Raw genomic sequence first — 16632 nt, 5'->3', positions numbered from 1 at the left:
TATTACTTTTTAACAGATTGTTTTCAAGAATATATATATATTTTTTAATAATTTTATTTATTTATTTTTCCCCAAAGCCCCAGTAGATAGTTGTATGTCATAGCTGCACATCCTTCTAGTCACTGTATGTGGGACGCGGCCTCAGCATGGCCGGAGAAGCGGCGAGTCGGTGCGCGCCTGGGATTCGAACCCAGGCCGCCAGCGGCGGAGCACGCGCACCCAACCACCAAGCCACGGGGCCGGCCCTGTTTTCAAGAATATTTGAGACAATTTGTAGCACCTCAATAATGTGTAACCATTCATTTTTTCTCTTGTTGTAGTATATAATGATACCTCAAATCATCTAACTTACATTTCTTAAATTATATGTGGGGCTGAGTATATTTCTCTGTGATGATTTATTTTTATCTTTTCCCTTTGAATAAAATATTTTTCTTCACTGATGAGTAGGCTATGAATTGTTTAAATTCTTTATATGTGCCATATTGAGGAATAACTAAAGGATGTAGGGTTTTTAGCTTACAGAAGAGAGGACTTGGTGGAAGGGCATGAGTGTTGTTTTAAGATATTAAAGGAGACTCCTCAGGACTCAACAGGGATCAATGGGAGGAAGTTTCCAGAGGCATATTCGAGGGTGAATGTGAATGGTTGGGTTGTGTTCTAATGTTTGCGGCATTGGTTCTCACCTGGAAGGAATCTTGGAATCTCCATGAGGGAAAGGAGACTAGTGTGGGTAGGGCTGGGGAGGATGGAGAAAGAGCAGAAAGATTGGGAAACTGGAATTCTTATTTACAAATTTCCAAATATGAGGTGAGTTGCTTCTGAAAGGGCTGTCTTCCCTGGCAGAGCACGTCCTTTACTGTATACCTGCAAACACAGGTTGGATGACCACTCTTCTGGCTTTCAAGGGTTGGAGCAAGTTGCCAGTAAAATTCATTCCATCTCTGGGATTCTTTGAAATAAAAAAATAACATTTTATAGCCTATAATTTTTTTTCTTTATGCCATTTTCATGTTAGTGCATTGTGTACATTAACAAAATAAGGTTCCCTTTCTTAAGACTATTTATTCATGGAAGACACCAGATGAGAAAATGGGTAAATTTGTGAAGCCGTAGATTTTTATACCTCATTTGAAAATTTCCTTTATTTAGTGAGTTTAAATTAAATTTAGTAGAGAAATATTAAAAAGAGGGTTTTGAAGTAGGAAACTTAAGGAGGAGTCACAGGCTTGCATTTCATGGTGTGTTGCTTTTCATTACTATATATTTGGATTTAGATTATGTTCGATATGATGCTAAATGTGGGCTAAATGTGTATTTTAAGTGACTAGAAGACATGGACCTCATAACTCACTAGAGTGATACCTTTTAACCCAGTGCAAGACTGGAAGCAAATAATGAAAAGATGTCTGTTGGTCAGGAGATAAAAAGTTTAGCTTGGCCAGGAAAAAGAATGAAAACTGAATTATAAATGAGTGTCTTTTGAGTTCAAAATGACACTTGACTAGCAAGTCTTCTAAGGCAGCGTCTCCAAATTTCTTGAAAATAATACTCTTGAACTTCTTGGAAGGTGGTAGTGGCAGTGGTAGCATAGTTTTTCGATCTTCCCAAATCTCCACATAAAAACAGACAATATAAATTACAAATTAATATAAAAAGAACCTTTACACATTAATAAGAAAAAGGAAAGCCTAATAGAAAATTGTCCAAAGAATATAATCAGGCATTTTACAGAACAAGATATACACATAACCAAAAGCATTAGTAATTAATGAGATGCCTTTTTCTTTTGCCTACCAAATAGAGAAAAATCAAATCAAATGATAAAAATGGTAATACCTAGTTTCTGTGAGCGAAACTGCTTATTCAATGCATTTGACAACATTTATTCTTCTCACTGAGACCTTTTAGGTCATCCTATTAAAAGGTGCGACTCTTCATGGAAGGGGTTTATTTTCTGCTTTATTTTTCTTCATAGCACTTCCACAAATAATATGGATTTTACTTATTTATCCCCTCCTCTAGGCAAGCTCTGTGGAGATGAGGATGTTCATCTGTTTTGTCCACTGCTGTAACTCTAGACAGTGCCTAGCACTTAGTAGGAACTCGACAAATACTTATTCAATGAACAAATATAAAAATATTTTAAAATTATGCACATTTAAAGGATTTCCATTTCTAAGAACAAATCCTAAGAAAATAAGATCATGTATAGAAATCTAGCTGCAAGAATGTTTATTGAAGCAATATTCACATACCTTAGGAAAATAGAACATAAATATCCAAATGCCATAATAGGTAACTATTTCTTGACATAGATGTATGATTGCCAAATTTTAGGTGGTTACAAACATTGTGATCCATTCATCAATCGGTGGACACTTGGGTTGCTTCCAGGTTTTAGCTATTGTGAATAACGCTGTCATGAACATGGGTGTACAAATTATCTCTTTGAGACTCTGCTTTCAATTCTTTTGGGTATATGTTCAGAATTGGAATTGTGGGGTCATATGGTAATTCTATTTTTAATTTTTTGAGGAGCCTTTGTACTGTTTTCCAGGTGGCTGTACCATTTTACATTCCCACCAACAATGCAAAAAAGTTCCAATTTCTCCACATCCTCACCAACACTTGTTTTCTGTTTTTTTGATAGTAGCCATCCTAATGGGTGTGAGGTGGTATCCCATTGTAGTTTTGATTTGTATTTCCCTAATGATTAGTGATGTTAAGCATCTTTTCATGTGTTTTGGAGCAATGTCTATTCAAGTCCTTTGCCCATTTTGAATCAAGTTTTTTGTTGTTGTTGAGTTTTTGGAGTTCTCTGTATATTCTGGATATTAATCCCTTATCAGATATATAAATTGCAAATATTTTCTCCCATTCTGTGCGTTACCTTTTCACTCTATGAATAGTGTCTTTTGATGTACAAATTTTTAAAATCTTCGTGAAGTCCAATTTGTCTATTTTTTCTTTTGTTATCTGTGCATTTGGTGTCATATCCCAGAAATCATTGCCAAACCAATGTTGTGAAGCTTTTGTCCTATGTTTTCTTCTAAGAGTTTTATTGTTTTAGGTCTTACGTTTAGGTCCTTGGTCCATTTGAGTTAATTTTTGTATATGGTGTTAGGTAAGAGTCCAACTTTATTCTTTTGCATGTGGATATATAGTTTCCCCAGCACCTTTTGTTGAAAAAACTGTCTTTTCCCTCATTGAATGGTCTTGGCACCCTTGTCAAAAATCATCTGACTGTAAATGTGAGGGTTTATTTCTGGGCTCTCTATTATTCCATTAGTCTATATGTCTGTCTTTATGCCAATACTACACTATTTTGATTACTGTAGCTTTGTAGTAAGTTTTGAAATCAGTAAGTGTGAGTCCTCAGTTTTGTTCTTCTTTTTCAGAATTGTTTTGGCTATTTGGGGTCCCTTGAGATTTCATATGCATTTTAGAATGGATTTTTCCATTTCTGCAAAAAACAGCATTGGGATTTCAATAGGAATTACACTGAATCTGTAGATGGCTTTGAGTAATATTGACATTTTAACAATATTAAGTCTTCCAATCTGTGAACATGGGACATGTTTTCATTTATTTATGTCTTCTTTAATTTCTTTCAGCAATATTTTGTAATTTTTAGTCAGCCTTAAAAAGAAAGGAAATTCTGCAATATGCTACAATATGGATGAACCTTGAAGATGTTATGCTAAATAAATTAAGTCAGTCACAGAAAGACAAATACTGTATGATTCCACTTATAAGAGGTGCTTCGAGTAGTCAAGGCGCCAGCCCAGTGGCGCAGCAGTTAAGCTCGCACACTCTGCTTTGGTGGCCTGGGGTTCGCAGGCTTGGATCCTGGGCGTGGACTGACGCACTGCTTGTCAAGCCATGCTGTGGCAGCGTCCCATATAAAGTAGAGGAAGATGGGCATGGGTGTTAGCCCAGGGTCAATCTTCCTCAGCAAAAAAGAGGAGAATTGGCAACAGATGTTAGGTCAGGGCTAACACACAAAAAAACCATAGAGACATAAAATGTAATGGTGGTTGCCAGGGGCCAGGGGAGGGGAAGAATGGGGAGTTATTGTTTGATAAATATAGAGTTTTAGTTTTATAAGATGAAAAGACTTATGGGAATGGATGGTGGTGATGGCTGCACCACAATGTGAATGTGTTTAATACCACTCAACTGTACACTTAAAAATAGTTAAGATGATAAATTTTAAATGTGCATTTTAACACACTAAAAAGGGAAATAAAACCCATTGTGATCACATTTAAATGTTTGAAAATATATATGCATACAAAAATGCTAAAGGATATGTATAAACCAAAATTATTTCTGTGTGGTAAGGTCATAGTTGATTTTATTTTTTTGTGTGTGCCTGTTAATATTTAAATATATTTTTCTACAATAATTAGATATTGCTTTACTCGTAGTTCTTCACAAAGAGATCTTGATTCAAGAGCCTTATTTTTTAGTATGAGGAGCCCTGGTGTGAGGTATTACTGGACCTTGGCAATGTGGGCAGCTTTCCCATAGCATGTTTGCAATGATGCTGCTTGGACTGTATGGACAGTCACAGCGGTGCTGGTCAGGTCAAACCCACACTTCATTTAAAATCTGTACAAAATAGAATATGTTTCTGAACTGTGAATGATCATTATGTATGGACCATAATTATTAATGTGGTAATAATTAGTGTGAGTCTTAAGACATAGTGACTGCTCAGCCTGGTAAGTGTCTCAATGTGTTTAAGAGCAAGTTGTATGGAAAGTCCTGGGTGACCCTGACCTAGAAGGCAGTGAGCGACTGGATTCTCTGGATGGACTTTGTCTTTTGTGTGGCCTGTGAATTAACATGCAGACAAACTAGAGAGCTAGTGAATGCTAGGGGGGGGGAAGAGGATAACTTTAACCATAATTTATCAGTAATATGTAGAAATAAATTCCTAAGAGGAAATAGGTCTGAGGAAATTACAGGAAATATTAAATCTGTGGTTCTGTTTACGGTAGAAATGCCGACCAACAAATTCCAGCTGTTTCTCTGTGGGTTATAGAAGTGTCACAGGCCTGTTTATAGTTAATGCATTGTAGACTCTAGCCTGGATCTGATGAAATCCCATTGATTTGGTTTGGGTTTACTCAGATTTGTCCTAAGAGACTTTTCCTATAGGCACTGCATTTATGGAATGTAGCCCTGTACCAAATTTTTGTTTCCAAAACTTCTATTCTAGTTTCTTCCCCCTCCCTGCCAACAGTTTGCCTTCCCAGAAATGTTAGTGTAGTTTTATTTATTTAACATTTAGGTAGCACTTACGTGTACCATGCACTGTTTTAAACACCTTTAAAATATTAATTCATTTAATTCCTCATGACAAGCTTATGAGCTAGATACTACTTTTTAAACCAGTATGAAAACAAAAACCTTAAAGGACAAGAATCATAATTGTCTACATTTAGATTAATAACTTCTGTATGAAAAGTAAATAAAGCTAAAAGACAAGCTATAATCTAGAAGAAGAAATTTGAAATGCATATAATTGATAAAGGATTTGTATGTAGACTATGCAAATATTCTTATAAATCAATAAGAAAAGAAAAGCAGTTCAGGGGCCGGCCCCGTGTCTTAGCGGTTAAGTGCGCGTGCTCCGCCACTGGTGGCTCGGGTTCGAATCCCGGGTGCGCACCGACTCGCCACTTCTCCAGCCATGCTGAGGCTGCGTCCCACATACAGCAACTAGAAGGCTGTGCAACTGTGACATACAACTATCTACTGGGGCTTTGTGGGAAAAAAATAAAAATTAAAAAAAAAAAAAGCAGTTCAACTGAGAAATGGTCAAAAGATATGAAGAAGAAAGAAAGAAAAGGAAAAAAAAAAGTCTAATAGCCTTTAGGCTTATGAAAAGATGTTTAATTTCTCCAGTTGTGAGAAATGCAACTTAAAGTAACCATGAGATACCATTTCAACTCTATCCGATTGGCAAAACTTGAGTCTGACAATAAGAAAAGTTGGTGAGAATATGGAGCATAGTAGAAGCAGAAATTGTCATCAAGCACTTTGGAGAACAATTTGGCAAAATCTAATACAGCTAATGATGTGCCTGCTTTATGACTCAGCAATTCTACTTATCAATATATACCTTAGGGAGTCAATCTTATTTGAATAAACAGAGAAATGCATAAGGTTCCATTGAAGCATTGTGTGTAGTAGTAAGAAACTGGAAACAGCAGACCATTAGTAGTAGGAGAAAAGATAAATTGTGGAATATTTACACAGGAATGTGTCCAGTGGATAAAATGAATGAGCCAAATCTGTATATATGAATATGGATATATCTTGAAAATAAAATGTCCAACAAGAAAACCAAGTTGCAGCATAAAGTTTAAAAACACACAATATGATACTTTATATTGCTTATAGATTAATCCAAAGAAACACACGTATGTGATATAAATACAGTAACATGAACAGAGAGATGCATGCGAACTTTAGGATGGTGGTTACTTCTGAGGAGAAGAAAAAAGGGAATAAGATCGAGGAGAGGTACAAAAGAGGCTTCACCTGTGTTTGTAACATTTTGATCCTTAAAGATATGATGGAAATAAGCTATGGTGCTAACATTTTAGCAATGTGGGTGGGTGAGGGGACATAAGTATTTATATTATTTTATTTTCTATAGTTTTTTATACCTACAGTTTTTGGCATGTTTGAAATATTTCACAAGAGTAAAATAAAAAATAAATTTAATAATTTAAAAACTAACTCTAGTGGATAATATTCCTGAATTTTCTTTTGAAAATCTTTGTGAAGCATTGCTATGATAATGAGATAAACTCTTCCAAAAACTTTTATATTATGTGGACAGCATGTCTTTCCAACATTATATTCAGTTCTTACTGGCTTACGGTGTAATGTATTTTGCAATTCTCCATTGTTTTTGTTAAGTCTCTGCAAGATATTTGGCTTTCTAGGTTTTTCACAAAATTATTTGCAGTTGAAAGGCACAGCATTCTGGAGCTAGTCTTCTGTATATCAGGAAGGTTGTGTGTTAAGAGATCTTTCTCTCCACTATCCTGTAGAGACACCCTCATGGTCTAAAAGAGAAATCCACGAATGTAGTTATATTTCTTTGTGTAAGGGGATAGAACTAATGTGTGCAAATGTAAAAAGATTATGGGTTTTGGGTATACAAATATCGATACTTATTTTCAGGACACTGTAGTTGGCATATCAGCAACTCTACCATAGAGATTACAGTATAGCTACAAGACAGGTATACATCTTTACTTATGCATAAATATATGAAATTTTTTTGCAAAGTGATTCATATTTTCAATTATATGAGCATGTCATTGTGTGAATTGAAGAATGCTTTTGTAACATGAAGTCATATTCTAATATGTTAGTATGTTACATTTGGATTTTCATATAAAACCTCTCTGAAAAGACAACTATCTAGACCCCGAAAATAACCTACATTTTTGGAGTTCTGAAGTTTTATATCGGAAAAATGGTTGAAAGGATCAGAGATTTCGAGTCTTATCACAGAGTCTCCATATATAGTTCATCCGTAAATACTTTTCTGTTCTGACCCAAAAGTGGGGAAAAATTCATGAAACTGAGAGGGACATGATTTCACTTTTGCCACAAGCTTTGTCCTATTCTCTGTTCAAGGACCTCTGAAAATTATGGAAGAAAGTGTCTTTGAGCATCTCACAAAGTGTAGCAGGAGATAAGGGTAAAGGAAACCTTTTATTTGCTCCAAGTTGCTGCCATTGACTTTTAAGTCACCAGATTTTGTCTAGGGGCACCTGGGGGCCTCTTAGGGAGATGAGCCCCATCCAGATATGGACACAGCATGACCCCCAGCAGGCATTCTCTTTCATTCTTGGCAGGAACTAAGACTTTGGACTTAGTCTTAACCATTAGGATGAGACAAAAAGATAAGATGGGCCTCTCCACAAGCTATATTTATGGTACCTCTTTAAATTGCCTCAGCTATACTGGTTGTTAGCCTGCTTTATTATTCCCAGCCTAGCTTGAAATCTCTGCATTGTCACTCCATACTAAGGGATTTTCAAGTGTAATGAAGACCGATCCCCTAGAAACTCTAGTACAAACACTGATATTTTCTAGAAACAGAAACAAACAATAATGAAGTGACATATGAATACATTTTAGGAGTCCCAGAAACTTAGACTTTCTATTTTTAAAAATTTTTTAATGTATTTTTTTTGTTGAGGTAATTGACATATAACATTGTATTAGTTTTAGGTGTACAACATAGTGATTTGATATATATATGCTTACACTTTTATAACCATAAAATATCTGAGAGATGATCAACAATAAACAAGACCTGCTATATAAATTGTTAAAATTCCCTCTTTGGATTTGCAATTATAGACTTATTTTATTCTTGTATTTATTTTTATTATAAGTGACACTACTACTAAGTAAATACCATTTATTGGATACTTACTATGTGCTAGCTGCTATACTAAGCAATTTAACTAATTATTACTTATAATAATGAGAAAATTGGAGCTCAGAGAAGTTAAACAGCTTATCCATGGTCACAAAGCTGGGTGAGATTAGGATTAAACGTCAGTCTTATCTTTTCAATAAATTTTACTTATTGATTTATTTGTTGATTTTCTTTTATAAATGGCAGCAGTATATAGTGAGATGAGTTCTGAATGCAGAGATTTGAGTGTGACTGCCAATTATGCTTCAATTTTTTCATCTTCAAAATAAGGATACTTTGTCCTTTCTCATAGAATTCTTGAAAGGATCAGATTGGAAAATGGTGGCCAATATTATGAGACATTATGGGACCATAGGGTTGATCAATGGTCAGTGGGAAAGAAGTCAGGAATAGATGGAGCCCAGGTAATGCACTCAGTACAGAGTTAACCTCCCTCTCCCCACCAACTCCTGGGGGCAAACAGTAGCTCAATTGCCAATGGCCTAAGGGTGGCACCATGTACTAGATTTGATTGGGTTGATGCTGACTTCTCTCAGGTCTACCCTATTGAATGAGCATAGAGAAAGACCAGTTCAAGACCCCCTCAGCTGATAGATTTGAGCCTTCTGATCAATACACTTCCCTATCGTACTTCTCTATGACTTAGTTTCCTTAATCATGAGAGTCATAAAACTCACTTTATAGGATTATGAGGACTGGAAATAATATATGCAAAATATCTCTTGTGGTGCCTACTATATAAAAGGCTCTCAGTTAACAGTAGCACCAAGATACTGGACTTGAAGTACTCCTTTTTAAGCCCCCCTGTGGGACTGGTCTTCAGCAGCACATCACTCACAGAGCTTTGTCTGGTCTGCTTTCCTGGACTTTGCTGCCCAGAGTCAAACAGGGGAAAGTGGTGATTAACACATGGGCTTTGGACCCAGGATAGACTTCCAGCTTGGCTACTTAATGTTGATATGACTTAAAAAGGTTATTTAAACTCTCTAAACCTTAGTTTGCTTATTTTTAAAATGAGCATAATTATGGTACCTATCTCACAGAATTATTGTGAGAATTAAATAAAATAATGCATGTAACATATTAGCACAGAGCCTTGTACTTGGTAAATGTTTAATAAATGGTTGCTTTGATTTGAAAAATTGTGAATGTTATTAACTGATATTTTTGTTAAGGTCATATAGGTAAGAGGTGCCTGGGCTGTGACTCAAATCCAAATCTATCCATATCACTTGCATTTTCTGTCATAGCACACTTCCTGTGTTTGAATACTTCCAGTAACCAGACTGCCAGCGTGTTCCCTATTACAAAAAATATTTTTAATATACATAATATGATGATTTTGTAGGATCATAGAAAACAATAGACGATTTTTAAGGTCCCTTGAATTCCTGAGATCTTATGGTTCTCTGGATAACATAAGCAGTCCCTAAATTGAAACATTATGTTTTAAGCATTTGTTTGTAAGTTAGTTGTTGAGAACGTGAAATTTATTTTCCATAAGACATACTTCTATGCAGAATTTAGAGATCAGTGTAGAAGAAGAAGGAAGAAGAGGAGATGCTGTGATATTACATTTAAACCTAAGAGCCTCAAATTGTATTCCTTCTCCCAATATCAGTGTCTAAATAAACCTGGTCTCAGCAAGGCTTTAGAAGAAAATAATTCACCCCACTAATTCAAACTAATGTGATTGAAACCCTCTTATTCTTCCCAGATAATCATATATTCATTCATTCAGCAAATATTGAGTGCCAACTATGTTCTAAGTTATGGGGAGATAACAGTCAAGAAAGAGTATGTTTCTCTAGTGTGAGAGAAGATAGTAATCCTGGGGAAGGAGATAGTTGGACAGATTTGAGACATATCTAAAATTCATGATTTATTGAGAAGAGGAAGATTGGAGGCAATAAGTTTTTAATCAACTATTGTCATAGTCCAAGTGTGAAGAATCAATGGCCTGAACTGTGATAGTAACAGTGGGAAGAGAGGAATAAAACTTAACTTTTGAAAAGTTAAGGACTACGGGACAATTAGGTATAAGTTATAAGAAATGATGAAAAGAAAGAGTTCCAGATTTAGCCAAGGGTGTAAGTTCAGGCAAGGGAGGAATATGAGGTTTATGGGGGAAATGGAAATCTTAGTCATCCATGAACATGTTGTGTTTATGGGGATGATAGTGCATCTGAGTGGAAATATTCCATGCTAACTAGGAAAAGGGAACTGGGGAAAAGTCAGGGCTAGAAATCTGGATTCGGGTGCCATCTGCAGAGAGATGATAGGATTACTCAGATCAGTAAAAGAGAACAAAGAATATTGGGACTAGAAGAAAAAGATAAAAGAATTAATAAAAGAAACAGAAATGACCAAAGAGGTATTAAAAATCCAAGAAGGTATAGAATCATAGGACCTAAAGATAGGATAGTCAACAGCGCCAAACACTGCACAGAGAGCGGGTAGGATGAGGATTATGAAAAGAATATTGGATTTGACAGGTGGTCACTGGAGACCCTTGGAGATTGAGTAAGGAAAGAGATTGGTGACCAAGTCAGATTTCAGAGGCTCAAGCAGTAATGATAGATTGGAAACAGATGAATAGGATAGTAACAAAAAGGGGTAAGAATGTCAATAAAACTTTTTTTTTCAAGTGGAAGCTTCTTTATCATTGACAATAATATGGGAGATATTGATAGAGAGGCAGATTTAAGATGCATCAGAGGAAGAGAGTATGTTGCCTCTTGTCAAGTTTCTTTATTTTTAGTTGCATATATATCCTTACATTCTTTCTATGAATGCTGATTATGTCAGTCCCCTGCCGAAAGACCTCTCTGGGTTCCTCATTGCCAGCAGAAATTCAATATCCTTGGCTTAGCAGACAAGATGCCTTGCACTCTGGTTTTAACCTCCCTTTCTCATTTCATCTTTTGCCACTCAGGGGACAGAAGATTTCAGATTCTTTCCAGGTTGGGTCTTTGTACACATTGCTCTCTCTGCCTGGAAGATCTTTCTTCCCATCTTTCACATGGAAAATTCTAACATCCTTCAACACCTGGCTCAAATGTCACCTTGATTTTGAACCCTTTCCTGACTCACCAGGTCCAGTTCAAGTCTCCCTCTTTGGTGCTTCAACTGTAAGCTGTCCATTCATAATTTTGTCTCGGCTTCTGCATTATAATTCATCAATTTCCATAGCTATGTTCTCCATTAGACAGTATGGTCTCTGAATACAGGGATTGTCTTTTTTATTGTTGTAATCCCCATGACTGGTACAAAACAAACTCTTGCTAAAAGCATCAGGAATGAATGAATGAGTATTAACATAAGGATATATATCTTGAGGTATATAGGATAGAAGTGAAGAAGCATCTTAGTGCTGAGTGAAATGAGCCAGAGACAGAAATACAAATACTGCATGATCTCACTTATGTGTGGAATCTAAAAAAAGTCAAACTTATAGAACCAGAGTATAGAACGGTGGTTCGCAGGGGTTAGGGTGTGGGGGAAGTGAGGAGATATTGTTGAAAGGATACAAACTTTCAGTTTTAAGATTAATAGGTTCTGAGAATCTAATGTACAGCCTGCTGATTATAGATAGGTAATACCGTGTTGTATACTTAAAATTTGCTGAGAGTAAATCTTGTGTTCTCACCACACACACAAAAAATGGTAACTATGAGGTGATGAATGTGTTAATTAACTTTATTATGGTAATCATGTTACAATGTATACATGTATTAAATCATCACATTGCACTCCTTTAAAAATTATGTTGTACACACAAAATATATATGATTTTTGTCAATCATACCTCAAAAAAGTTGGGGGAAAACAAGCTATGTGAATTTGAGCAAGTTAATTTCTCCAAACCTGAGTTTCCTATTGGTCACATGAGGATAATACTTACCTTATAATGTGCTTGTGAGGATAAAATCTACAAAATATACACCAGACAATTTAATGACCAGCATATAATTATCATCAATGTTACAATTATTTCCAACTCCCGCAGTCATGGCCTGGATCTCTTATTAGTTTCTCTCTGGTGTTGGATTTGGCTGCAACTTTAATCCATTCTGTAAAGAGGAGAGTTTTTTGCTTCTTTTTTAAGTTAAATTTTGATGTTAAGGAATTTAAACTCAAGTCCATCTTTATGCAGCAGTGTTTCATCTACCTAAATGATGCTATCTGATTAACAATACCCATTCCAGCATCAAGTGAATTCAACAAAAATCTAGACTTAAATATATGGGTTGATTTAGTAAGTTCACATTTAAGTCTGAATTGTTTTGTGAGTCTCCGAGTAACTTTCCAGAGGAGGGTGTAGCTTCGAAGCTGACTAAGCCGGCTCTAGGGACATCCTTCTTGTCTTATCTTCAGGATTGTGTTGCCCTGAGTGATTTAGATCCGCTCCTTCTATTTTTTTTTAGCAGAATTTTTGTGGTTAATAAAAACATGTGCTTACAGCTTTTTGCATAGGTAAAGGAAAAGATTCCACATCAGATTTAGATCAAGAGATAGATTTTCAGAAGAAAATGATGGATGTGTCCTCTGGGAGCAGCGGAATGCAGTGATGTTCTGTCTCTGACTGACTGAGTTTAAGGCATTTATGAACACTTCCACGCCCACACCCACGCAGATGCACAAACAGTGGTCACTGCTGCAGCTCCAGACGCTGCCTCTCCCCAGTCTCGTTTCCAAAGTGCATCCGTTGTTGTCCATAACATGAAATAAATCCCTTTCTTTTGCCCAGTGGTGAAAAGCTTATATAAATACTAAAACTTCAACTATTCCCCTGAGTTTTCTTTTGGCAAGCCTGCAGCTATAGGTGTGTTTGGATATTGACATGCATTTTCTGTGCAGATCTTTCAGGACACTTGGGTAAATCCAGTGGTGATAAATTCACTTGTCTTGAAAATCTATCAGACTATTATAACACTCTGTTTATGAAAACTTAAATAATTGACACCCAGATTGAAAAGGCTCCAGGTTCAAAGTATCTCTTTTATTCTTTCAGCACATATCATTCTGGGAATATCTATCTATCTATGTATCCATCTATGTATCTATCATCTATCTATCTATCTGTCTATCTATATACCTTAGGAAATCTTGGCCAAGAGATGGCTTTAACAGTCATTGGAAAGAAAACATGGATGTGAAGACTCGATTAATGCAAGACATTTAACTTTGCATCGTGGTGTTTCCATGAAAGAATATTTTCCGATATTTAGAAATGAGGTATTTTATCGTGTATGAGTAGAGATAGTTAACATTACTGAGCTGTAATTAAAATGTATAATGAAAAATATTTATTCATCATAATGGAGAGAAAAGGGAAGGCATTGTATTTAAAGACAATAATCAATGCCTGGTATATAATAGGCACTCTCTAGGTGGTTGTTGAATAAGTGGATGTGAGTAGGATTAATTATATTCCTAGTGAAATGTAATACTACCTTAATTAAAAACTTTTACCATATTTTTATGTAAAAATTTATATGATTGAACATTATTGTTTATATAGTAGTCTGTTAGAGAATACATTAATTCAAATTTCCTCTGTTTTTTTCTTTTTATCTATTAGATGACAGTTGGAGAACTGTCCTCAAAATATTGATACTGTTTTACGCTTTTTTTAATGGTAAAAGAAATGAATTTCTCTAATATAATTTCCCATGGAATCTGCAGATATGAGATTAATTCTAGCTATGTATAAGAGAGTTGAATAGAAGTCCATGAATACTAAGTATTTCTACTATATTTCCAATAGTCTTTCCATATTAGTGAAGCATTTTACTTGCTGCCAATAATCTACTTTAGTTAATGAATTTTAAAAATCTCTTTTCACCTAGTTTATGACTTATCTAAAAATAGTTTGCTGCTTAACAATTAGCAATTCTAAAATTCTTCATATATTACAAACTATGATTGTTAAGTTGTCTTTAAGAATCCCAGATTTTGTTTCTGTGTTCACTGTCTTAACAGAGAAGAAATATAAAACAGTAAATCTCATTAGTGAATTAGATCCCCTTTCCTCAAGACCTAATAGAGAAAATAAAGTAAGTCCAAATAAGCTTTTATGTCTGCGAAGTCCAATTTTAAATTATCCTAAAAAGAAAACAGGAGTAAAGGACTTGGATGAATTTGAGTGTTGTTGACTAAACTGAGATATCAGTCTTTACATGTCTAGATTTCTTCTGATTAGTAAACCACAATACAAATAAATAAGTACCTAAGGCTGTTTTTAAAAGGCCAATGGTTTGTAGCTTTTAATTCGATGTACTTTAATGTAATGGAGGTAAAATGTACAGTTTTCTTTTAAAACAACTACGTTGATTTATTTTTTGTTTTGAGGAATAATTTAGTACATCAGTGTCTACCTTAACCTGATATACTATGCCTGAGACTTAAAAAACACTTTGCACAATGACATCATGCTCAAAATTGGAATGATATTATTATTATATTCATAAAGTGCTCAATACCACATTTGTAACTCAATTAATACCATTTTCCACATAATCTCTCTTCTCCAAGGGACTCTCTGTCAAAAAGTACATAGGTACAGAAATGGGAGGAATTATGTCTCTAATGGTAGATTTTCAAACAATGGGAGCTGGGTGGATATTCTTAGCACTACAGAGCAATTCAAGTCCTTTCATATAGGCAACAGTCTCTCAAAACTAGGAGCAAAGAAAGTCTAAAAAACATATTTTTGTTATTACTGGTTGCTTTGAAAGAGGGCCACATGAGAAAAAAAGTTGTGTTACATTCTTTAGAGTCTAAAAATGCATGCTTGGGGCCCACCCAGTGGCGCAAGCGGTTAAGTGCGTGCGCTCTGCTGCAGCGGCCTGGGGTTCACCAGTGCGGATCCCAGGCGTTCACCAACGCACTGCTTGGCAAGCCATGCTATGGCGGCGTCCCGTATAAAGTGGAGGAAGATGGGCACGGATGTTAGCCCGGGGCCAGTCTTCCTCAGCAAAAAAAGAGGAGGATTGGCAGATGTTAGCACAGGGCTGATCTCCTCACACACAAAAAAATAAATAAATAAAAACGCATGCTTTTTTGGTCTGTTTCTAGGTTTGAAGAAGAAATGACCAGTAAGTGGTTATACCTCTTTGAAGGCAGTGGGGTCCCGTATGGCCCAATCAACAACATGAAGAATGTATTTGCAGAACCCCAGGTTTGTTTTTTGGAGTTTTTAATACATTGTGGTTAAAAACACAAGAATTTGCCTCCCTTTTCTATCCAGATTGATTCATATAAATGTACTTTAGCTGTTGGTCTTGAGCTTAAGTCACATAATGTTTTTTTTACTGTTGCGTTAAACTATGGGTCTGAAATAAAAAGAATTAGAATTTAGAACTGGCTGTCTACAATCATACTTTTATGTCTATCAGATCTAACATATTTCTTCAGCAGCTTCTTCTTAAAGTTTCCAAGGTCAGAACATTTGTTTTTCCTGAAAAATAGAAATATAGACCATTTAGAGGGCGAGGTCAGGCACTCAGAGATCATTCTCTGTAGAAAGAAATTTGAGAATTTTCACAGTGGCAGTCCACCTCTCATCATATGGCTATCTTAAAATATATAAAGCAGGTCATAGTTAATTCTGCAAATGAGAGATTTCTATATACTTTGATTAATTTGCGTCATTCATGAAGAATAACTTTACTTGAATAGAGATTTGTGCTGTACATTGCTTACTGGCTCCTTCTCGGGGCGCAGGATAAGGATCACCTGAAAAAACATTTCTTCTGTAACATTGTTCAAATGATTATTTTTAGATGATGTCAATATAATAAGTTGTGATTTTTATTACTTTAATCACTATCACTGCAAGCAATTTACCATTTTTCAGATTTACATATTAATCCCCCAAAGTACAGGAACTCCATTTTTCTGTGAAGCTTTCACTATGATTATTCACATATCTTGTCAGTTTCCAGTATTTCAGAATTATAGGGTTTTTAAAATTCTTTTTATTTATATAGTAGCAGATTTTTTCTTTGAAATGAATTATTGAAAATGGAATACACATTTTTAAGGGAGGAAAACTTTGTTGAAAATTGACCTAACTCTTTAACTTTGATACCTTTGTCTTACGTGAATATCTTTTTAAAAGAGAATTGAAATGCATTTAATTC

At 35.4% G+C, this 16632-nt stretch overlaps 1 protein-coding gene across 1 annotated transcript in view; it reads left to right on the top strand.

Annotated features, from left to right (window-relative positions):
• SUGCT (succinyl-CoA:glutarate-CoA transferase) overlaps positions 1–16632 on the top strand; it is a 728470-nt gene that overhangs the window by 361397 nt on the left and 350441 nt on the right. The window contains exon 12 of the mRNA XM_058570632.1: positions 15566–15668. Coding sequence (XP_058426615.1) covers positions 15566–15668 — 103 coding nt within the window. The remainder of the gene's footprint in view (positions 1–15565; positions 15669–16632) is intronic.

Source organism: Diceros bicornis, chromosome 3 (genome assembly GCF_020826845.1).
Source record: "Diceros bicornis minor isolate mBicDic1 chromosome 3, mDicBic1.mat.cur, whole genome shotgun sequence".
In the NCBI taxonomy this organism is placed as follows: domain Eukaryota; kingdom Metazoa; phylum Chordata; class Mammalia; order Perissodactyla; family Rhinocerotidae; genus Diceros; species Diceros bicornis.
This window is presented reverse-complemented; position numbering and strand designations above follow the sequence as displayed.